This window comes from Leptonychotes weddellii, chromosome 6 (genome assembly GCF_054177405.1).
Source record: "Leptonychotes weddellii isolate Sample4059 chromosome 6, ASM5417740v2, whole genome shotgun sequence".
NCBI lineage: Eukaryota > Metazoa > Chordata > Mammalia > Carnivora > Phocidae > Leptonychotes > Leptonychotes weddellii.
In genome coordinates, this window is record NC_138374.1 from 28,755,559 (window position 1) to 28,780,123 (window position 24,565).

At 43.4% G+C, this 24,565-nt stretch overlaps 1 protein-coding gene across 4 annotated transcripts in view; it reads left to right on the top strand.

The window, feature by feature from the left end:
* Positions 1 to 24,565, top strand: part of BLNK (B cell linker) — a 75,143-nt gene that overhangs the window by 12,753 nt on the left and 37,825 nt on the right. For 2 of the 4 annotated variants that reach the window (XM_081823732.1, XM_081823733.1), the window contains exons 2-4: positions 13,603 to 13,668; positions 17,244 to 17,293; positions 19,402 to 19,485. In XM_081823732.1, the coding sequence (XP_081679858.1) occupies positions 13,603 to 13,668; positions 17,244 to 17,293; positions 19,402 to 19,485 (200 nt within the window). The remainder of the gene's footprint in view (positions 1 to 13,602; positions 13,669 to 17,243; positions 17,294 to 19,401; positions 19,486 to 24,565) is intronic. The other 2 variants (XM_081823734.1, XM_081823735.1) reach the window with 1 other exon arrangement.

A 24,565-nucleotide genomic window follows, 5' to 3' on the forward strand; every position in this document is an offset into this window, starting at 1 on the left:
GCTGTGGCGAGGCAGAGGAGGGGAGCCCCAATTGGACAGGCTCTGCTGCATGCAAATAGCAGAACAGTCACTAAAAAGAGGCATTCTGTTTCAAGATGACAACTTGTAACCAGAGACTTCAGCTTTGAGACAGAAATTATCCAAAAGGAAGATATTTTGTGTGAATCGGAGAATCCCCCAGTCCTCTGGTTTCACATAAGTCAGAAGGTTGTTGTCATGTGATTTGGGGGCAGAAGGGACCCCTTTCCTGCATTTACAGAGGGAAGGATCTGTGTTCAGTTTCATTAGCTCTGTCCTGCACGTGCCTTTCTCAGTGTGTATTCACGGAGTACTTGTGGACTAAAGAAAACAAATGCAGGTCCCCCATCTGTAAATTAAGATAAATAGTATTTTTTTAAAGATTTTATTTATTTATTTGACAGAGAGAGAGACAGTGAGAGAGGGAACACAAGCAGGGGGAGTGGGAGAGGGAGAAGCAGGCTTCCCACTGAGCAGGGAGCCTGATGCAGGGCTCGATCCCAGGACCCTGGGATCATGACCTGAGCCAAAGGCAGATGCTTAACAACTGAGCCACCCAGGTGCCCCAAGACAAATAGTATTTTAAGATAATATTTTAAAAATCAAAATGAAGGATCAAAAAAAAAAAGTTCATGATGAACAAGATGTTGACATTTTAAATGAAGACAGGACCAGTACTGCCGATTTATTTTGCCTCAGACCCCAGGACGGTCCACCTTGCAGTCATCAGTTCTTCCTTCTGCCCAGCTGAGGCCCTAAAGGGCATCTTGATGTCATCCCCCTAGTATCCCCCTACCTCGGGCTGGGCTTTCCTACTGGTCGCCTGGCCACCAGTGTCCCCACCCTGAGGCGCTGCTCCATTCTCCGCCCCTAATCAGGGTGGGTTTTCATGGGTTTCCTGCTGCCTATAACCCATCTCCTTGACCTAACAAGGCCCTTGACTCCCTGTCCCCAGCCTCCAGCCTCATCTTTGATCACACCCTTCCCCAACACCCCACATCCTGCTACTCTCAGCTTTTCACCAGTCCCCAAACATGGCAGAAAGTCTCACATCTCAGCCTTTGCCCTTGCGGTTCCTGCCTGCAGCTGCTCTTCCTCACTCTTTTGCTTGGTGGATTCCCATTTTCCCAGCAGGGTCCAGCTCCCAGGACACTTCAGCTTAAGACCTCAAGTCAGCCAGGTCCTCAGAGACCTCTGATCTGCCCCATGCCCAGCAAAGGATACTTTCTATTTTTACATGTATGTATCATATGAATTTCTAGAGATCCACGTGGATTCCTTCCATAAACTGAAGCAACAAAACTATTTTGAGTTTAGGAAAGAAAGTTTAAGCTACAGCATAGAAAAGATGTCCCATGAACCAGATCACAGTTCAGAAGTAGCTGTTAGCCCTGGAGATGACACGACCAATCCGTAGTACTGTCGGAAGTGCTAGAAATCCAGGGTAGACAGAAGTAAAATGCAGAGCTTCGGAAGACCTGAGCGTCCCTGGGATCCAGTCTTCTCAGTTTACGAGAGAAAATGAGGCACTGAGTGGCAACAAAAATTGCTCAGATGGGCACAGCCAGGAAGCAGCAGAGATTAGAGTAGAATCGACCTCTCTGGACTCCGGTCCTAAGTGGCCTCCTTCCTGTGCCCGAGAAATTATCTGGAAGGGGGAAGGAGCCACTTAAGCTGGGCCTTGGACTGAGGGGATGGAATGAGAACAACTGTGGGTTCATAGCAGTTGTTATGATTAACAGTTAACCATAATTAACTGTGGGTTAATTATGTCTAAAAATGTCTGTGGGATCCAAATTATGAGGGTCTTTGAATGCCAAGCAAATGAGTTTGTATTTCATCACATGGGAAATGGGGAGACCTTGAAGACCCCTCATGCGTGGGGTGGCACGATGAAGAGGGGCAATGTAAGAAAATGCATTTGGAGGAGGGGAGAGATGGAAGGAGGGAGACCAGAGGGGCGGCCACGGGCGTCGTCCATTGCCCGCAGGATCACAATAGCTGTGACCACAGGAGCGGGCATGAGGAGACAGAGACAGGTAAGGTCATCCAGAGGTGAACTGACACAAGTGATGATGGGACACAGAGAGTCAGACAGAAAGAAAGGGTCCAAAAAAAGCCCAGAGGTTTCAAGTTTAAGGATAAGGGTACCAGATTATAAATTGTATTGTCTTCTTAGTCTCTTCCTTATCAGAAGTCTTCAACTTTCTATAATATGCTTGTGTTGAAATTCCAACAGCAAAAATAAAAGATACTACAGAAATGATGAGTAGCATCTTAAAAAGAAATCCAGAGTCAATAATAGGAGATCATTTAAACACCTAAGAAAGGAGAAAGTCAGATAAAGGATCAGCAGACCTAGTGATGATCTTTATGTTTTTAAAAATTCCTTCACCGTGTAAAGTGGTTAAGAGAATGGATGTCTTCTTTGCTTCTCTATATATATATCAAGGAAAATGTTAGAGAGATTGCTACTCCAGAACGATCTTAGGAACATATATGTTGGAGGTACCAGCCAGATGTGAGGAGAGCACAAATGTTCTAAGGTGCGGAACTAAGTAGATGTAGATAATTCACAGGAAAGAGCTGGCCGTCAGCAGGGTGCCAGGAGCTCTGAGTGAGTGAATAACTCTGAGCCAAAGGAAAAAGCAGGATTATTCGGGAGACACCTGTGGAGCTGCTACAGGCTCTTGAGGAGGGTGTGGCCTGGTGCAAGCTGGGGTTTAGGAACAGGAGCTGAGAAGGGCCCTGACAAGCCCTCACACACAGAGGACCAGCCCCACGGATACTGAAAAGATAAAGCTCCAGCCCCAACCTTGGTTAAGATTTGGGGAGGAAGAAGAAGGAAGGATTTATCTGCTCTTTCTGTTTGCAAGAGTCTCTTTTGTCTAAGACCCTCTTTAATCCATTCCTAAATCCAGATTAAGCAAGGATTTTCTCTGATTAACACTGCTTTGCATTCCACCTTTCCTGGAGAGATCTAAGTGCAAAAACCTTCTAAAACCTGCCTTTCAGGGTCCTCTATGAATGCATTAAGGAGCTAAAAGGAAAGCAAGATGTTTTCTGATCCTTTTGTTTTTCTACTAAATTTCAAAAAATATACTTCTTGCAGATAATACCATCTTTTATTTTATTTTTTTTAAATAGGTTTCCTCATCTTTTTTTTTTTTAAGATTTTATTTATTTATTTGACAGAGAGAGAGCACAAGCAGGGGGAGTGGCAGGCAGAGGGAGAGGGAGAAGCAGGCTCCCCACAGAGCAGGGGGAGCCCAATGTGGGGCTCAATCCCAGAACCCCAGGATCATGACCTGAGCCAAAGGCAGATGCTTAACCAACGGAGCCACCCAGGCGCCCTAATGCCATCTTTTAAATCACCTCCTGTATTTAATAAAAATTATTGGAAAGGTATTTTGTAAAATAGGAATTTTCTGAGACTAGTTTTTGGTGATCTGGCCAAACTATCCACGTGCAGCCGCCTTCCCAGTGCTCCCTTGGTTCTGATGGAGCCCTGCGTCCACCAATCCATCCTTCCTGCATCTGTTCTGTCCCTCTCCATCCCGGGGCTGCTCTCAACCTGCAGACACCTTTCTGAAGGGCATTTAGCATCTATGGATTCTTCTCCTCATGTTCTCTTAGCTGATGGGTCTTTCCTGGGGAATCTCCAAATGGTAATGCTGCTGGTGGTTCTCAGCCTTGGCCACACATCAAAATCACCTGAGAGCCAATGGTGTGGGGGGAGCCTTGGGTATGAGGACTATTAAAAGCACCCTAAGTGACTCTATTGTGTAGCCAAAATCAAGACCTCCTCCTCCTCCAAGAAGAAGATGTATGGAGACTGCCCGTCGATGTAATCTCTTACCTTCAATTCAGAAATATTCAATGAACAAGGCTGGGCTGTTTGTGTTCAGCTCCTGGAGCTGGAGTCCCTGCTCTGGTGCCAGGTTGCCAGGGAACAGAAGGCAGGCAGACGGAAAGTATCTCTGGGTCAGATTTGTATTGATCTGAGCATCCGTGAAGGTAAAAGCCTGATCGTTGGCACCCACAGTTCATCCTTTCTGCTTGTTCTCCCTATTAAGAGCAGACATCACACCATTGACTAAAACTCCTATTTGCCAGTATGTTAGTTTCCTGGGGAGAGAGAGTGTCTGTGTAAGCCTTCAGCATCCCATTTGGAGTAAAGACTTGAAGATATTTCAGCAATACAGGCAGGTGGGAAAATACTCTGGAGGTTGGGAGTGGGGGGGGCCTTCTCTTGTGCTCTTTGCGATTAAGCCTGGCCTAGAAGCAGATAAACCCACCTTGCTTCTTTTAATAAAGGTTCTCAGCCTGGGCGCCTGGGTGGCTCAGTTGGTTAAGCGACTGCCTTCGGCTCAGGTCATGATCCTGGAGTCCCTGGATCGAGTCCCGCATCGGGCTCCCTGCTCGGCAGGGAGCCTGCTTCTCCCTCTGACCCTTCCCCCCTCTCATGTGCTCTCTCTCTCTCATTCTCTCTGTCTCAAATAAATAAATAAAATCTTTAAAAAAAAAAAAAAAAGGTTCTCAGCCTCCTGTGTGCATAAGAATCACCAGTCCCAAGAAGGTTGTTAAAATGCAGATTGCTGGGCCCCACCTGGGATTTTTATTCCATTGGGATGGTTGAGGACCCAGCAATCTGAGTTTTTGTTTCTAATTTAATTTAATTTTTTGACAAGAACAGTATTTTTACTTGTACTAAACTTGGTGTTGATTAAAATGTTCTGTTCTTACACTTGAATACAGCTGACTTTATGGAAGCATTTGTCAGTACTAAAGGCACCCTAAGAACTCAAAATAATTCATTTTTGCAAAGGTATTTCTGTAGGTTAAAGATCAAAATGCCACTCATGTCAGGGCACATAAATACCCCGTTTTATGCAGAACTGTGGTTAGTGGGTGATTCCCACATGTTGGTAGCAATCAGCCACGCCAGGCTGGGGAGTGTTCTCAGTCAACCCTCCCTGCTACCACCCGTCACCCTTCCCCCAAAAGACACGGACAAAACAACAACAATAACAGAGACACCCCACAACCAAACCCAATCCTGGAGCACCTTCTGGCCTGGAGGAGATCAACCCCGGTGGGAAGGCGTCCCCTTCCCATCTCTAGTGCACATCACTGATAGGAGCTTTGTTCCTGGTCTAAACTGGTCTCCAAGGGTCTTCTGCAAGACAAGCCTCTATGATGAACTGAAAAGGCCTACGTGGGCAGGCACTTTACATCCATTATTTATTCTCTTCACAGCAACACTGCGAGGTAGATATCTTCATTTTACAGTTGCTAGCATTAGGTAGTCTTCAGACCCTCCTCTAGAAAGCACTGTTTCAGAGAGTGATCTGGGTTTGAAGGAACAGGAGGGAACCTGAGATGGACTCTCTCCTGCCCCTTGGGCCCAACCCCCCCCATCCAAGGCCCGCAGAAACAAGGCCTCCAGCAGATCTTCTCCACACCTCTTGATCCTGGTCTGCTCGGGTCTGGTCTGGCCTTCTCTCTCCCCTCCCTCAATTATAGGGGTCCTGACATTTCACTGCTCCCTGTCACACCCACCCAGATTGGAGTTTCAGCTCATTAAAAGCCCCTCTGTTTGCAGGGGGAGGAAAGGTACAGGTAAAGACTGGCTGGCTAAGCAGACAAAGTCTCAGGATCATGGTCACTTACAAAAATGTTTGAGATATAAGTGGAAAATGCAGGTTATGAAATGTCAAGTATGATCTTAATTATGTAAAATCTCTACCTACTATATACATGTGTAGCAAAACATTGGAAGGCTGTTTAATTAAATGTTAATAGTGGAGGCTGGAATTAAGAGTGAAGTTTTAAGTATTATTTCCAAATTTTTATACATCTGTGACGTGTAGCCACCATGATAGTTTCACTGCCCTAAAAATCCCCTGTTCCACCTATTCATCCTTCCCTTCCTCCTCCCGAACTCATGACAACCACTGATCTTTCTACTGTTTCCATAGTTTTGCCTTTTCCAGATTCCAGTTGGAATCATACCATATGTAGCCCTTTTAGCCTTTCAGGATTATTCACTTAGCATGTATTACTTTTTTTTTTTTATCAGAAATAAAGTCACAAAATTAAAAACTGTACAACCTATGTGACCAGCCATACTTACCTGGGACTCCAAAGAAAAAAAAGGTCACATTCCTTTTTGCCATTCGAAATACAGTACCCCTATAACCACTTTTACCAGATTTCCTGCCGTTGGAATTCTGGGAGTCCCAGGGCTGCTTACACAACCCACACTGCTCCATCCTGGCTCTTGCTTGTCTCCAGATCCATGAGCCCCTCTTCTTGGAGCCATTCCCCCGCTCCCAAATGGCATCCTGAGGCTCTTTCCACCTTTGGCCACAGGCCCTTTCCTCATTTCCACACAACCCAACAGACTTATTAACACGTAGTAAGTCTCTGCTGAAATTTGGGGAATAACAGAAAGGAAGCATAACACAGAGAATGATTTATATTTACTACTAGACAAGGCTTCGCTCAATGTCCTGGATCCTTCTTCAGGTCTTCCCAGCTTTGCTCCCAGCCATAGACCATTCTAAAGGCCAGCTCACCTCTGCACTGTAGAAATCCTTCTAGAGGTCAACCTGTGGAGGGACCAACAACCAGGAGGCCCCAGGAAGACGGGAAACATCCAGGTAGCAAAGCCCAAGTCCTGTGCCCCACGTGCTCATCTTCCTCGAATCCTGTTCTGGAGGAGAGTCTTTACAGACTGAGTGACAGCCCGTTTCTCACAGACAGGGATATGGTCATGTCTTAGGCCCAAGGTCACCAAATGGTCCCTACCATGCGGCTCTGCGCCAAGCAGGTCCAGTCCCTTTTTCACTGTTGCAAATGGGAGGGGCACTTTCATCCTTCTCCGCCCCCCCCCACGCCCATCACCACTCTGCTGCTTCCGCAGACTATGGCTCAGGAAGAAAGCACATGACTCTCAAATAAATAAAAATATACAGGCAGAGGGTAGTCTAAATCCACACAGAGAAAAGCCCAGAGTCCCACAAAGGAGGGACAGCCCAGGAAAACCCACGCCCCAGTGAGGTTGTTGAACTGACCGCTCAGCTTCATTGTCTGAAACTTCGCACTGGGATTCAGGAGTTTTCCCCAAGCATCTATTTGCTTAATTTAGGCACAACTGAAAGGCCCACAGCACAAAAGGGAGTGGAGGGTCGCCTCCTGACCAGTAAAGTCAGCCCCAAGCAAATGGTTAGAAATGCAAATTATCCGACCCACTCTGGACCTACCCAATCAGAAGCTCTGGGGGCGGGGCCCACCTTCTGCGTTTCAATAGCCCTCTCCGGGATTCAGGTGCAGTTGAAGGTGGGAAGCCGCTTCTTTGAAGGCAAAAAACTGCTGGGAACTTTCAAACAATGATTTGTCCAACTCAGAACTTGTGGGATCTAAATCTTTTGAGATCCAGGCTCAGCCTGGGGCACACAGCTTCAGGGTGTTGTTAAAAACTAAGCTTGTTGACATTAATTCAAAAGCTTGAAAAAAATTTTAAATCAGTGACAAAGGAGTGAATGTATGATTTGGTTTATTTGAGTATTATATTTTATATACTAAATTATAATTATTTGTATAATTAGCTTACTATTTTAAAATGCTGAAATGCCATGCTGCTTAAAAATATGTATTAACATCTTTTGTTTCTTTTCTTTTTTTCAAGATTTTATTTAAATTCAAGTTAGTTCTAGTTTCAAGGGTAGAATTTAGTGATTCATCAGTTGCATATAACACCCAGTGCTCATTCCATCAAGTGCCCTCCTTCATGCCCATCACCCAGTTCCCCCATTCCCCCACCCACCTCCCCTCCAGCAACCCTCAGTTTGTTCCTTAGAGTTAAGAGTCTCTTATGATTTGCCTCCCTCTCTGTTTTCGTCTTATTTTATTCTTCCTTCCCTTCTTCTATGTTCATCTGCTTTGTTTCTTAAATTCCACATATGAGTGAAATCATATGGTGTCTTTCTCTGACCAACTTATTTCGCTTAGCATAATACTCTCTTGTTCCATCCACATCATTGCAAATGGCAAGATTTCATTCTTTTAGATGACTGAATAATATTCCATTTATATATATACCACATCTTCTCTATCCATTTATCTGTTGATGGACATCTGGGCTCGTTCCATATTTTGGCTATCGTGGACATTGCTGCTATAAATATTGGGGTGCATGTGTCTCCCTTTGAATCACTATGTTTATATCCTCTTTATAAATACCTAATAGTGCAATCGCTGAGTCATATGGTCGTCCTATTTTTAACTTTTTGAGGAACCTCCATACTGTCCTTCAGAGTGGCTGCACCATTTTTCATTACCACCAACAATGTAAGAGGGTTCCCCTTTCTCTGCATCCTCAACATCTGATGCTTCCTGAATTGTTAATTTGAGCCATTCTGACTGGTGTGAGGTGATATCTCATTGTGGTTTTGATTTGTATTTCCCTGATAATGAGTGATGTTGAGCATTTTTCATGTGTCTGTTGGCCATTTGTATGTCTTCTTTGGATAAATGTCTGTTCATGTCTTCTGCCCATTTCTTGACGGGATTGTTTATTTTGGGGGTGTTGAGTTTGATAAATTTTTTATAGATTTTGGATACTAGCCCTTTATCTGATATATCATTTGCAAATATCTTCTTCCATTCCGTGGGTTGCCTTTTAGTTTTGTTGATTGTTTCCTTTGCTGTGCAGAAACTTTTTATCTTGATGAAGTCCCAATAGTTCATTTTTGCTTTTGTTTCTCTTGCCTTTGGAGACGTGTCTAGTAAGAAACTGTTGCAGCCGAGGTCAAAGAGGTTGCTGCCTGTGTTCTCCTCTAGGATTTTGATGGATTCCTGTCTCACATTTAGGTCTTTCATCCATTTTTACTTTATTTTTGTGTATGGTGTACGAAAGTGGTCCAGTTTCATTCTTCTGCATGTGGCTGTCCAGTTTTCCCAACACCATTTGTTGAAGACACAGTCTTTTTCCCATTGGATATTCTTTCCTGTTTCATTGAAGATTAGTTGTCCATATAGTTATGGGTCCATTTCTAGGTTCCCTGTTCTCTTCCATCGATCTATGTGTCTATTTTGTGCTGGTACCATACTATCTTGATGATTACAGCTTTGTCATACAATCTTGAAGTCCAAAATTGTGATGCCTTCTGCTTTGCTTTTCTTTTTCAATTTTCCTTTGGCTATTCGGGGTCTTTTCTGGTTCCATACAAATTTTAGAATTGTTTGTTCTAGCTCTGTGAAAAATGCTGGTGTTATTTTGGTAGGAATTACCATGTTAACATCTTTTTAAAACATATATCAGGTAAGTTTTGTTCTTAATTTTATTTTTGTTACGTGAACATGGCTGTGTCTTCACAATTTTAAAAATTAAATTGTGATCCTATTATTCTCTGCCATCCATGGAAGGATATCTCTGAAAGGACTAATCAAAGAGAAGCTGTTTTATGCTTATTTTCACCTAACCATGACTTATCACAGTGAGACAGCTGGTATTTAAATCTGGGAACAGTCCACCTGTATATTCCTTTTGCATATGCTTTATGTTGTAGTAGAGCAAAAAAATGCTCCAAAGTGGATGCCAGAGAGGAGGAAAGGTGTGCATCACACAGTTGATGTGCATCACACAGACTATTCGATAAAATGAGCTGAGAGCATCATCACATCTTGGTTTGGGGGACACTGTGTTTTTCCAGGTAACAGAAGTTTGGTGGCTGTAACTGACAGTCTGTGGGCATCAGGATTTGTGTGAACGAGAGGAGGAGGGAGGAGAAAAATTTTGCACACAAAATGTATAGTTTATGAAACAATTCAACAATGTGCCATAATTACAAATTATAATTATAATTACTTTAATAATATATAATGAAAAGAAATTAGGAAGGGCCAAAAAGCATCAGATACCAAGTTGAGCAAATGACAAAATCACATCAAACTCTTGCAACAGTTTACATCTGTTTATCTACACCTGCAGCAAAGTTACTTATACAAATCAGCCCCTTACTCTGTGTCCCATTCTTGACAAACTTCAGAGAGCATCCTTTATTCTGACTCCTTTTGTCCTTGAACCTAGTTAAAGATTAATTCAGCCTGAAGGTGTTTTTTTCGATTACAGTCAGCTTACAGCCAGAGTTGCCTTCTGTTCTGCACTGGAAACTATTAAATTGCCTCCCAATCAAACCATTCCAACTTCTCTCTCTCTCCCAATCTCTCCTTCTCTCCACGCCCAGACCTCTTATCTTTCATTTTCCCTCATTCCTCTGTCTCAGAGATTCCCTAGAGTTCTGCAGGAAAAGGAGATAGGGGTTTGGTGCAGGATATATGTGAAAAAATTCTATGGCGTTCTGAGGCAACTCAAGGGTCCAGCTCTAGAATCCCTCTGTGTGTCTCAGATGGGCAGGTGGTCCCCCTTCTCCCTCATCCATTCTTTCTTCTCTGCTGCTGAACCTGGGGCTTTGCTGAGTTCTCATATGAATGGAATTAGTGGGTGCAGCCTCCCTAACTGGGGATATAAAATATGGTCTCATTTCCTCTGTTATACAAATTACCACTTGGCACTGACCTCTCCCCACATCCCAACATGGGCCCCTCAGTGGGTCCCCCAGTTTTGTAGACAATTTCCCAAGATGCAGCTTAAGGTTGTCCTGAAAGAAGTTTCTCTTATCCTTCTACTCCACCCTCCAGCCTGTCTTCCCTCTGCGCTTCGCTCCTCCAAGCCCATGGAACACACCTTTCCCCACAGCCCGGCTGAGGCCAGGGTACAACAACCGCCAGGATACCACTGAATATTCAGGGGCAATTGGAGGAATTCTCTCATTGCAAATGGCTAGTGATGGTGCCAGGTAGGGCTCTTCTCAGAGATGGAGCCCAAACCCAGCCACTCTTGTATCCCTCCCCACCTGCCCACCAATGAATATCCTTCAGGTTGGTCTATGCTCTTCAGGATTAGCTCCTAACAGTCCATTAGACCTGGAAGGGGAGAGGGCTCCCTAAAATCCCCAGTGCAAGTTCCCATTCCTTATTTGAGAGTCTTCCTTTTGCCAGAATGGTTGAGGGGAGGAGGGTCTATCCCTACCCAGTAAATCTCACCCCACCCCTCAGTGCCCAGTGGCTCTCAGTCAACAACTACAGCAGAACATCAGCCTCGGTGGGTTAGTTAGCCTTAAATTAACACTCAGCAGCAGAGACGCCAACAGGCAGGCCAGGCAGCACTCCTCCAGCAAGCTGCCTCCCATGCTCTAACTGCTCCATCCACGCTGAAGAGCTTGGCAACACGCGTGTCCTAAATCCATGCAGAGCCAGGGAATGTTCCTCCAGATTCCCCCTAGTCAACAGGGTTTCATAGACCTCTGCCAAACTTAATTGTGCAACGCTGTTCACATTACCCAATGCAAGGCTTATCTCCCAGAGTTAGAGAAATCTGCAATCAGGTTTATGGGAAATCACAATTTTCTCCGAGAACAATGGTTGTGTACGAGATTTACATTTTGTTAACTATAGGGCCCAAGCACATTGTTTCCTCAGAACAAAGGAAAGGCTTGCCTGAAAACTGAATTCAACTATCTTACTCTTTGAGGACAGAACCGTGTGAAATTGTATATATATATATATATAATTTATTATATATATAATTTAGGCATATATAAATATAAATAAGAAATATATTTTATATATTTATATACATCATTTTTATATACAATATAAAATTAAGTATGTATATTTCGTACTGACACATGAATATATATTTACATGTAAATATATATAAATATAAGTACATATTTTTAAGTCAGAAAGTTATTATGAAGAGAAAAACCATGGCCCTGTACTCCGACCCTGTTCACATTTTTCTTTATATATCCATATAAAACATGATAGAAATGATATATGCACAAGGTATGAACACTCAAATCATATAGAAAAATCTTCATCGTAAAGAGGAAGTCTCCTTTTTATAAAACGGAGGCCCCCATCCCCCCTCGAGCCGCCAGCTTTCACTCCACAGTCGATACAAGGGTGCTCAGCTATGAGGACAAGTAGAGGCTGAAATCTATTCCTTCCTTGACTGTTTGCCAGGCTGTGTGCCCTGCCGCCACGCAGGTGCCCACCCAGAAGAAAGGGGTACCTTTTTCTAATTTGTATGAGGACACTCCATTGCCTTGGAAAACAATCTTTGAATAACTGCTTGCATGTCCTTCTAAAAAGCTATGCATGTACTGGCTCATAGGAATGTACGTGTCCTTTCGCATCCCACAGAAAAAAATATGTGATACACATTATTCTGAACTTCCGTTCCTTTCTTCCTTTTTTGCTTTTTTCTCCTTCACCGTTTTGTTTAACTTAGTATGTGTTGGGGATTTTTTTTATGTGTCAGCAGTACGGGTATGTGTTTCTTTTTTTTCTTTTTTTTAAAGTTCTGTGGTAGTCCATTGTATGGCTTTATCAAAGTCTACGTAACTAGTTCCCTTTTAATGATTGATGGGCATTTAGGTTGTTTCCAGTTTTTTTCAGTGGGGAGGCAGGAAGGATTATGGTTATTATGCAAAAGGCTTATATGTACATAATGGTATGGTTTTATGACCATGTTTATAATGGTAAATTGCTAGCAGTAGAATTTCTGGGTCAAAAGGCATGCAGGTTTTAAAATTTAACAGGTATTGATTGTAACAATGTGCATTCCCAAGAATATCTGTATTTTTGTACCCCCATCTACCCAGGGTATTATCACGTTAAGTTCTGCCAATCTGATAAGTAGAACATGTCTCATTTTTGCTTTGATTTAGATTTCTTTAAATATAAGTAATGTTAAATATCTTCTCATTAGTCTGTTGGCCACTTGTCCTTTTCTGCTTGCTATGTGTTCACATCTTTTGCCCATTTCCTATTAAATTATTAATAATTACTTTGCTGAGTCATAAGATTTCTCTGTCAATCAAAACATGGAGTCATTATTATTATTGTGTCACAGATATTTCTTCCAGCACATCATTTATCTTTTGATCTTGTGCATATTACTTTTTGTTCTACAGAGTTTCCAAATGTGTATGCAGCCAGATTCATTAATCATTTTCTTTATGGCTTCTGTGTATATACAACTTTTTGGTGACAGTTTTTCCAGATTCTACCTAGTAAAGTTCACCAAAAAAAAATCTTGGACCTGATTTCAGCTCATGTGTCCTTCAAGGTAGCTCCAACTTGCAATGTGAATGCTCTAAGGACAATCAGTGGTGAATAGTGAGGTTTATCAGAGGGCTTTTGCCTCACATGTGTCCTCAGAATGGACAGATCTAGAAACCACAATTTGTCTTCAGAGCCTGACCCTGGCCCAGATAGCCAATGGGCAGGGACAGGGACATGGCCCAATGACCACATTCCTTACAGAATCACTCACACTTTCCCTTTACTCAAGTAGCAGATGGTCAACTTAATTAAATATAATATGATTCACACCGTTTGAGGGGTTTATTGTAGGTCTTTTTTCTTTTTGTATTCAAGAAGGACAGAAGACTTTTTTTTTAAATCAACCTAGTTATTAATATTTTATGTTTAATTTGTTTCTTGCAGGCAACTTCAAAAGATGGTCCACGATATCAAGAACAATGAAGGTGGAATAATGAACAAAATCAAAAAGTAAGTTAAACTCCATAGCACTATATAAGCACTCGTTTATATAAATAACACATTATTCTAGCCTGTGCTAGGTGGAAGAGAACAAAGTTCTCTGTTACCCAAGTGAGGAGTTGCAGCCTCTTTAGCATGTAACCCTTTCTTACTCATGGCTAGAGTCCATGGTAGTAAGATCCATATTCAGGAAACATGGAAAATGAATGGGGTGATACTCAGGACACTTGGCTTTTTCCTCTCACAGCAGTAAAAGTGAGCTCTACCACTCAAGGTGCCAGCAAATGTCAACAAAGACGTTTATAGAAACAGGATAATCAGTTTCTATAACTATTTAGTTAAAGTCCACTAGGACACGCTTCGAGAAATCCAAAAGAGAAGTTAGAAGAACACAGTCTTAGCATCTTTAGGATGCCATACCTGTTTTCCATATTTCCATTTTTGCTTTTTCAATTATGGCCTTAAAATAGTGTTTTCAACTGGTACTTGGAGAGGGAAAGCTAGAATTTCAAATCTTCCTGCACATCAAAAACTCTTAAGCTTTTTTTTTTTAAAAAAGATAAAAATTGTACATACCTGTATTTGCCACTCAAAATCTAAGAGGAAAGAGGAAATGGTATTCCATTAAGTTTTTGTTTACGTTCTTTTATCCAGAAAGTGAAAGAAGTAGAGATTCACCAGGAAAAAAAATCAAAGAGTTCAGAATCGCATAAAGTCAAAATCTCCCACTTCTCCATGTTCCCACCTCAACCAACTCCAGGGAAATAGACATTGTCATGAGTGAGTCTGGTATATATATCTGTATGTATGTGATATAGTACATACCTATACACACACACATTTTCATCATGAATGGTGACATACTTCATAAACCATTCTACCAACTTGCTTTGCTTAGTGGTTTTACTTAATGCTATATCATGGACGTCTTTGATGGTATGTAAAAATAGGGTATATATATTTTTTGAACAGCTTATTAATAGTCTGCTATAAATGTATTATCCTTCATTTAACCAGATATCGGAAAGAAATGTGGGAGTTTAAACTGACATATTCTTGGAGGACAATTTGATAAGATCACTAAAAATTTTGTGGCCATTTCTTTCAGCTTAACTCTCATAAATAACATTTCAATAAATAATTTTTACATATTTTGAGTATACCAGAAAGCTAAACTCCTAAAATGAAATTTCTAGATGGAAGAATTTATGCCATCGAAATTTTTATTGATACTATCAAATGGCTTTCCAAAAATTTTGTACCATTAATATTGATACTATCAAATTGCTTTCCAAAAATTTTGTACCATTTTGTCTTTTAGTGAGGGGTAAGGATTGTGAATATTCAAACATTTTATACACGCATAAAGATACTAAAATAGTTTTGAGATTGCTTGAAACAGTTCAACTTCTAAATAAGCTAAGTATCAAAAAGCAAATCATTTCCCTATGCCTTCAGAACAGTGTCTTCATTCTTTTTGGTCTTTGTTAAACTTGAAAGTAAGAAATCATATTTTATGGTGTTTTTAGACTATAAAATGCAAATGAGTCTCAATATGTATAAGTGATTATCATAAAATAGTTAAAATGGTCTTCTGCTTGTGGGGCATCTCCTAGAGGAGGAGAATTTGTCCTCATGTTCTGTCCTGTGGTGGAGAGAGCTGTGTGATTATTCTCATTTAGTATTTCTGACACATGCAGAATCTCATTGAAATGAGATAACCCTGCTAGTCATTGTTTTAATCGCTAGCAATTCTAGATTAATTATCCCACAGTTGTTAGTCTTACAATACACCAGTTTTCTCAATAATATGAAGCCTCTGTGTAAAACGTCTCTCTATTCCATGGTCAGGCATACTTAGAGTAGCCATGGAGCTCAAAGTTTTTCAGACAGTTTCTATTTTATTATGCCTATTGTTCCCAAAATACACTTAAACTTGACAAACCATGTTTCCTCTCAGCTTGGAAAATATGGCTGCCATAGTCGTTACCCTGGGTGAAGTCAGTGGCCCTTCGCTTCTGAGTGACCTGCTGTTACCCTCTTACTCGTTGCCAGGCAACAGGTGCTACCTTGAAAGGAGGAAGCACGGTTGAACACACTGGTTTCTTAACACAAGACCGTGACAGAGTTGTCACTGGTCCATGGCCAAATGAGAAAATAAGGACCTTGAAGCGTTGGGGGTTGGCATGCAGCTGCTGGCTGCTACGTGAGGCCCAAACCACAGCTTTTATTCCTGGTCGGTGTTCAGTGACCACCAGTCCCTTCCTGAGTCTGTCTTTTATCCCGAGATGATAACCTTAAGACATTTTGGGTATTAAAATACCCTTTCTTTTCTCTTATGAAATGATGGCAATAACGGGTAATGGTTGGTTTGTGTTTCTCGAAATTGTACTGGTCCAGGAACAGACCCGGCGCCGTTCCTTGTTTGTTTTTGTGCTTTTTCCCCCCATAACACCGTGGCTAATCTTTCTCTCTGGACCTCATCAGAAATCTAATGATAATATCTTCCCAGCCCATGCTGGCTTGCTATGAGAATTGAATGAAATAATCTATCTGAGAACCTTTGGGGAAACAAAAAGCAGAATTTCTATGCAAATATAAATATTGTTATTTTTGCAACATTAAAATTCTGGTTTATCAGGCTAATTTTTTTGTAATCAGACATGAATTTCTGTACTGCTTTTTTCCCACAAGAAATGAAATATGTTTTGCATGTAATGGTTAACCTATGCCCTGCTTCTAAAAAAGGATGTGATGTTTTAGTAAATAAAGGCTACTGGATGTAGGTTTTATTTATATATACTGTAAATTTCATTAAACAAATCATTCTTAAATAAAATGGGCAACTATTGTTAAGAATAATAATTTACTAGAAAACTTACCCATTTCAAATAATAGAATGGGAGGTGTTATCAGAACTTATAGTAAGCCTAAAAATTGGGAAACATTTTTAAAACGTAATTTTAACTTTCTTCTTTTAGTGAGGGGGAAGGACTGTGAATATTCAAACATTTTATACATGCATAAAGATACTAAAGTAGTTTTGAGATTGCTTGAAACAGTTCAACTTCTAAATAAGCTAAGTATCACAATCCCCAACTTGGAGATGCTCACTGCTCACTTATTTGGCACTTCTTAAATAGTGCCTAAATAATCTCAGTCCAACCTACAACCAAGTGCTCTGTTATAGCTAAAATTTTTCTTGATATTTAAAGCATTTATTATTTATTAAAATAGAGTTCATCTTCTCTTACCGTCCTATCAACCAATCAACATTTCTCTTCCTTGAACCTCTGAACTCTGTGCTTTCTAGTATTCTGACCTCTCAGAACCCTTCCACCACTGAACTTCACCTTTGCCAAGTGACAGCCCCATCACACACTGAGGAGATGAGGGAGGTGGGAGACCTCTGGTTAATGGCTTCACTCCATTTACAATACATTTAACCTTTCAATGTGATGGGTCCAAAAGAAGCCATTATTCTATTAGTTATCTGTCTGTTATCTCTATCTCTGCTTCTGTTATGGGCCTTGACAACAGTTGTCCTACTCACTGACCATTTGTCTAATGGTTGTTCTCTATAGGCTGAAAGTCAAAGCACCTCCGAGTGTTCCTCAAAGGGATTATGCCTCAGGTAAGAGTATTTCTAAAATACTTGGACTCTTGACTAATTTCATGTTCATGTTTACTTCTTGAAAAGGGAACGATGTTCTACTCATTTGAAAATAAGGGTGCCCATCCTAATTTTAAGAATGCCCAAATCCATTAGGCATTTGACTACAGTGGAGATGTGATATTCCATCCATCCATCCATGCATCCACTCATCTATTTATCAGACATTTATTAAGTATCTTCCATGTGCCAGGCACATACACGGTTTTAGGTAGAGATACAGAGCTAAACAAGACAGATATAGTCTCCATACTCACAGTATTTATAGTGACGAAAAGAAGATACAATGATATAAAAGCAATTAGAGTTCAGGGTGATGGGGAAGCACAACGTTCTATGAAAGTCCATACAGCAATGTCTAATCTAATCTGAGGTGGAGGGTGTGGAGGAATTGGGGAAAGGAAGACTTCCTGGAGAGAGAATTGTTAAAATGGATACTTGAGGGTCAGTGGGGGTGGGGAAGAGGGGAAGATAAATTATTGATGGTGCATGGTTACTCATTCCTCTCTGACTTTAGCCCTGCTACCCATTCCAACTAGGATCAATTTTGTCAGCGGAGGGTAATCTTGAGATTGGTATTGTTTATGGCAGTGGTGAGCAAAATAAATTATCCAACATACTTCCCTTTTCTAGAAGAAATGCCTTGGGAAGATAAGTCTAAAATCTCTTTCTACTGGCCTAAATATAATGATTTCCTGGACATGGACAGACCTATATAGCCCTTAATGAAAACCGCAGGGCTACAGACATCAATGACGTATCTTCCTCTACAGCGCAACAACCAAAACCAAATCACAACCTTCACGGATGCTTACTATTTTTTTTCTGTTACTGATCAAGATTGCAATAAATCAGACAGTTGAGTTCCTCTTAGGCACTAATTAAATCTTATCACACTAAGAAATGCTGACCAACATATCAAGTCTGGTGACTGACCTGTTGGACCACTTTCCAGAACTCCCTAGGTTACAGAGTACTTATTAACTTCACTTTGCCAGTCAGCAAGTCTCAACAGTTGACCAGGAGATTCCTTTGCAGTGAAAAGATAAAATAAATAAATAAATAAATAAAGACCCTGTCCTGACCTTTAAAATCTATCTGATCAAAAGCCAAGGGGGAAAAAAAAAAACCAAAACTCAAGCAAGCTGCTTAGTTAACAAATGAGAAAAAATTCATCCTTCTCTCCCAAGTTCTAAAAAAGAAAGGAAAACAAAGCAAATGACATCTGCTAAGTACCCCGAGTTTTGATGGAAAATTATGGAATCATAGAGTCCCAGGTCTACAAGGAGCCCCAAAGATCCGACAGCCTAACATCCAACCCAGTGCTTAACCCCCCGCCCCCACCACCACCATGCACCACAAATGAGGCCCACTTTCTGTTTGGACATTTCCTGTGATGACTTCCCAAGCCTCTCTGGTCCTGTCAAGGACCGACAGCCCTGGCAGGACAGAGATGCAGTCAGTCCATTTCCTGATGGCTTCCTAAGTCTGTCCTCATGGCCACACAGCACAAGTCTTTAAACATTCAAGAAAACAGATAGAGGTGTTCTGTGCAACTTCAAGGATAAAATTAAGAAATTAGGTCATTGGAGTAGTTTCTTCTCTGGAATCAATATCTCCACGTGCTTCTGCTGTTTCACATGTTCTTTGACTCATTTGACAAATATGACACAGTATGTCTTGTGTGACACTGAATCTACTAAGTAGGGAGTGGGGAAGAAAAGATAGCCCTGACCTTCAGGTGCTTCATGACTAGTGGGGTGTCTAATAATAAATGAGAAGGCAAACAGGTCAATATTTGCCTAAGGTCACACTGTTGTGGAGAGAAACTCCCCTGGCCGCTCCACACACCCCTGAGTGGTCAGAACTGGACGGGGCCTCTCTCCTTGGACCCTTGGACCCTAATACCCAGGGGCTGTTGTAAGAAGCACAGGGAATGCATAGCAACCCTCCGTCCACTAGAGAAGTGAACTGTAACCCTGCTTCGCCCTTGCCCTGGTGTCCTTACTGAAGCCAGTATTCACTTGATTTTTTTGTCTCCCTGTCTCCGCTCTGACTGGTGGTACCAGCAAGGCTGACTCGGGGAGAGCTGCATTCACCATCAGCCCCGCCTCATGGAACTAAGGATAGAGGAATGAAACTTGGACTCGAAGGTATTTGAAAGCCTGGAAAGTCCTTTAAGACCACTCACCCCTAGCTTCTCGTGTTAGGGCTAGCTGGAGACCATACAGGCCCCGAGGCTGCCCAAGGTCATACAGCCAGGCGATGGCCAAGTCAGGACTCAGTCCTCCCACCCCCCATTAATAGGGCTCTGAGAAAGGAGGAAGGGACAGGCTAAGGGACTTTTTAAGATGTGAAGTATTTAGATGCAAATCACCTCTCCTAGCTGGCTCAGAACTGCTCCCCACACTGTCACATCCCTTTCTCTTCTTGGGACAGACCCAGGGGGACCGTCCACGGGCTGCCTCCCCCGCAGCCTCTGTAGTTCTTCTTTCTATTCCCTCCCTGCATCTGCCTCCGCCACCACATCTAACTGAACCTCCTGCCTTCTTTCCTTCCTGCATCCCACTGTGGCCGTCCCACTGCTTCCCCACATCCCACCTCCACCTCTGTAAGAGGAGAAACTGGCAGGCCCAGTGGCCCAGAGCAGGGCCTCCAGAGCTGAATCAGGGCCACAACTGAGCATGCGTCAGACACGCAGCATGGAGGGCACCCTGCAACGCCCAGGGTCTCTGGTGCTGCTCGTGACCCAGAACAGGGATGCTCCATTCACACCCTTCCCTTCACCGCTTCACTCAAGCTCTCGCCACAGAATCTTTTACTGTCTTTCCAGCCATCCCGTCCCATTCCCAAGCCCCCTGGTCTGGTTCGGCCTTTGTCATTTCATGCCTGAACCTCTCAAACACCATCCTCATCAGCCTCCCTGCCTCAAGTTTGTCACTGGGACCTACCGTGGTCTCTGTGGCTGGATCACCCCCTTGGCTGGCAACAAGTCTGGCTTTGTTTTCTCCCCTGACTCTCCGGAACAGCTTGTTCATTCCAGGCACATCTATGGAGCCTTATGGATGCCCCTTCCAGCCATCAGCCAGGCCCTGCTTCTGGGGCTGACACACAGGTCCCAGCCTTAGGGGGTGGAAGGAGGGTGCCCTCCTTCATCTTCGTTCTCTCACTCGGGTCCTGCCATCCTTCAAGGCCCCGTTCAGTCCCACCTTCACCACACAGCCTCATGTAACCCTTCAGCCCTTGCTGAGCGTACCCTTCGCAGAACTTTCCCAGCACCTGGCCATGATTCCAGGCATTGAGACATTTGTCAGGAAAGCCTACACCGCCCTGGACTGTCCTCCGTGTGATATGTGGCTGTCCTTCTAGACTCTAGGTCTATTACCTCCATGGCTGGGTGATAAGACCTTGGACTTTGGGGTCCTCTAGCCTGGGTTAGAATCCCGGCTTTGACCCCTAAACACTGTAAACCTAGAAAAGTTTTATAACGTCCCTGAGCCTCAGCTTCCTGCTTGGAGATGAGAGTGCTGATCTATCCTTCAGGTCGTTATGAAAGTAGATTAATAGTAACCAGCGGTGTCCACTGCGCTCTTACTCAATAGATGGGTGTCGGGTGCCCTTCTACTCCCTTTCCCTTGGCTATTTCATTTCATTCTCGCAAAACCCATGACACGGGCTCTACTTATCGGATCCACTTCAGTGGTGAGAAAACGGGTGCCCAGAGGTTAAGCAATTTGCCTGTCCATGCTGCGAGCTAGTGGCAGAATCAGGATTTTGATCAAGGCAGCCTGACCCCAGAGCCCAAGCTCCAAACCCCGGAGCGGACGTGCAGGCGGGGCCGTCATGGCATTGGCATGGGCCTCACAGCTCAGCTGCTGTGCTCCCAGGCTTGGGGAGCCGTGTGAATCACAGAGCCTGGGCCAGGCAAGGGGAGGAGCTCCTCTATTCTGCGGCATGCGACTGTGACACCGTGAATGGAACATAAGCCCCAAGCCAGGCACACGACCCAATTGGAAAGGCTCTCCCTAGTAAGGAGGCCCAACCCGCATCTCAGGTTCTTGCCAGGGGCGTGCAAACTGACATCCCTAGTGAAACCACCTGGCCCATATTAAACTTGAACTTACCCTCCTGAAAGCATCACCCTCTACACTAGAGGCTCTCTTGGGTCCATTTCTCTACGGTAGCCATATTGAGCGGTTGCCATTGGAGTGAAATAGAATTGGTATTGTTTTGAGGGTTTATTAAGGCATTGGCAATACCCAAGGCAACAATAAGTAGCATTAATGCAGCATTTACTGTGTGCCGGGCTTTGGGAAGCACTTCACATGTATTGTATTACTTGATTCTCATAAACACGGGAGGCAGGCACTATTCTTACCCTTGTTTCACCGGTGAGAAAGCGAGCTTTAAACAATTAAAGTCCTGGTCCACTGCCAAGCAGGTAGTAAAGAGCAGAGCCAGGATTTGAACCCAGGGAGCCTGATTCTAAAATCACAACCCACCCACTTTAGGAAGCTCCCTGAGATGCTGGACAACCAGTAGTGTGGATCTAGTACTTTGGACCGTCCTGCTTTTTAGTTTGGGAAATGGCCTGCAGGCTGTGACTTTAAGAGCAGGATGTTGTGAGTTGCTTGCAGGACCAGCAGATGCGTGTAGCTGGGGGAGGGAAGGGTGCCATCAGGCAACTTCTCCCAAACGGTGATGCTTTTCTCTCTTTTCTGCCTTGGCGCTCTATGATGCCTGAATTGGGCCATTCTTGTTTCTTCTAGGTTTTATCCGAAGGCTCAGTAGAGGATCAGGCAGTTTACATGAGATTTCAGCTACAGGGGCCAAGACAGGGAGCCTGGCCTCCGACCCGCCCCCATACTCACCAGCCATCTGGCCTCACACAGGTTTTGAAACGTCTCTTAGCACTGGTTTCCTCGACTATAAAATTGAGACCATAAGGGCATACCAGAAAGCACCATTTTGAGGAAAATTGAGAAAATATACTTATCCCAGCCCAGGGCACACAGGAAGTGTTTAATAAATGGAATCTATTATTAGTATCCTAATTTTCGTTCCTTCAACTCATTTGTTGGTTCACACTTTTATTACTGCACAGATTACAAATGCCAAATGTCATCCAGATACAAAGATAAATTAAATAGGCCTTGGTTTTCAGTACCGAGAGGCACAAACAAATGATCATAGCACAGGGCAGAATGGACCACACGTGTCATCAAGGTGCCAGCAGCACCTGCGAGGGCCCAGAGGAAGGGGTCGTGGGTCAGAACCCGAGGCACTGGGCAAGACCGAATGGCAGAGCTGTAACAGGGACTTCCACGCAAAGAAGGAAGATGGGCCGGGGAGTAGCCCGGGCAGAGCAGAGAATGATCAAAAGTGCAGGCTGGGAGGAACGCGATGCCCAGTATCACTGAGCGAACATGGACGACGGCAAGAGAGGTCCAGGGAGGGACAGGAGGGGCAGGCATCCGAAGGTGTGGACACAGAGCCTCGGCTTTACTCCATAGGGAGCCGCTGATGGTTCTTGAGGAGAGGAGCAGCATGCTCCAAACTTTATTCTAAGAAAATCACTAGAAACAGTCCACAGTATGTGTTGGAGAGGAAAGATAATGGGGACAGGAAAAGTAGTTAGAGAGCTTCTGCAAGTACTTTCAGCAGTAACTGACCAGAGAGTGGGCCCCGGCCCCCCTGAGGAAAGGCTCAGCAAATACAGCTCAGCAAGGCAGGGAAGTGGGTTTTATAAAGGCATTTTATAAAGGTTTCTATTTTAAAGGTTGAAACAAAAACATCTTGCCACCTTAAGTGCTGATCTTCAATTATCCCCAAACTTAAGGTATTAGAAACGTATCCCCCTCAGTGCCAGGTATTGGTACATTGAGAAGGGGACTTATTCACCGAGTCTTCTCGAGTTTCTTGCAAAACCCCAGTGACTGCAGTACACTAGAATGCGGTATAAGTTAGCCCAAATCATAACTTAATAAGAATTATCTTCTGTGAATGTCAAAGTTAGGCCCATTATTTGGCTCATAAAATAAAGCTCCTTCTTAGTGCCTATCATGTTTTTCCCAAGAGAGGGCGCTGTTGCTGCTGTAGCTTAAAATCTGGCCACTCTGATCTAAACGTTTCCCTCCTTCAGGCCCCCATTTTTTTCTCTGTAATTCCTTTCCCTGTGCCTCGTTGGGGTCCTCCTAGAGCTGGAGTCAGTGGTCTGCCATGGCAAGGGCCAGAAATGGCAAGAAAAGGTTCTGCTGAGGCTCTGGAGGATTCGGGGACCATCCACTGGGCCTCCTTACCCTGGCTGCTCAGTGGGATGCGAGAAGAGCTGGGAGCCTCCCTGATAACAGTCGCTGGAACCACTCTGCCATGTGAACCTGTGCCTGGTTGATCTCCTACCTAGCTGAGCGAATTGCATTTAACATCTAATGTCAGTTTATGTGATGGATGCTAAGCTTCTCATACTCTAAATGTGTTTTGGAGAAAAGAGGGTCAGATATTCTCCTTGGCTGTCCATAATTCAGATCTATTTTATTCTTCAAGATCCTAAGCTCCTTGAGACCTGTTATATCCACTTTTATCCTGCCTGCGGAGCCAAGAACAGTGCCTACACGCTGGCATTCAAAGGCAGTGAGGTAGCATGGCCTTGGAGTCCAGAGCATACCCTTGGAAGTCAGCCTGCAGGGTTCAACTCCTGGCTCTATTATTTGCTATCTGACGTTGGGCAAATGACTTATGTTCACTAGGCCTCAGCTTCCTCATAAGGTTTTTGAGAGAGCTACATGAGGGCAAAACTCTGAAAATCTTGCCTGGCATGTAGTAAAGCACCAGGTAAATGCTTTTCAATAAGAAAGACAAAGTTAGAGCCACAGAAAATCCCAGAAGTGATCTGTTATCTTACAGATCTTGAGACTGAGGCCCAGAGATGTTAGCTGTCTTGTCCACTCTCCGACTTGTTAGGAGCAGAGCCTGCACGGGAATTTTGGTCTATGTGACTCCTAGTCCAGTGCTCTTCCTACTACACCATCCACATATTGATTCATAGACATCCTGAGAAGCAACATGGTATGAATTGCAGGTGCCTCCTGGGTTATTCTTAAGTCCTACAAATGCTCCTTACCAAAGACAGACATGGTTCAGATGTACCATGGCTCTGCCTCAGTGGGACTTCCCTTTATGCTTTGAGAATGGATTTTTTTAAAAAAAGAGGAGTTGTAAGTGGATGGACATGAG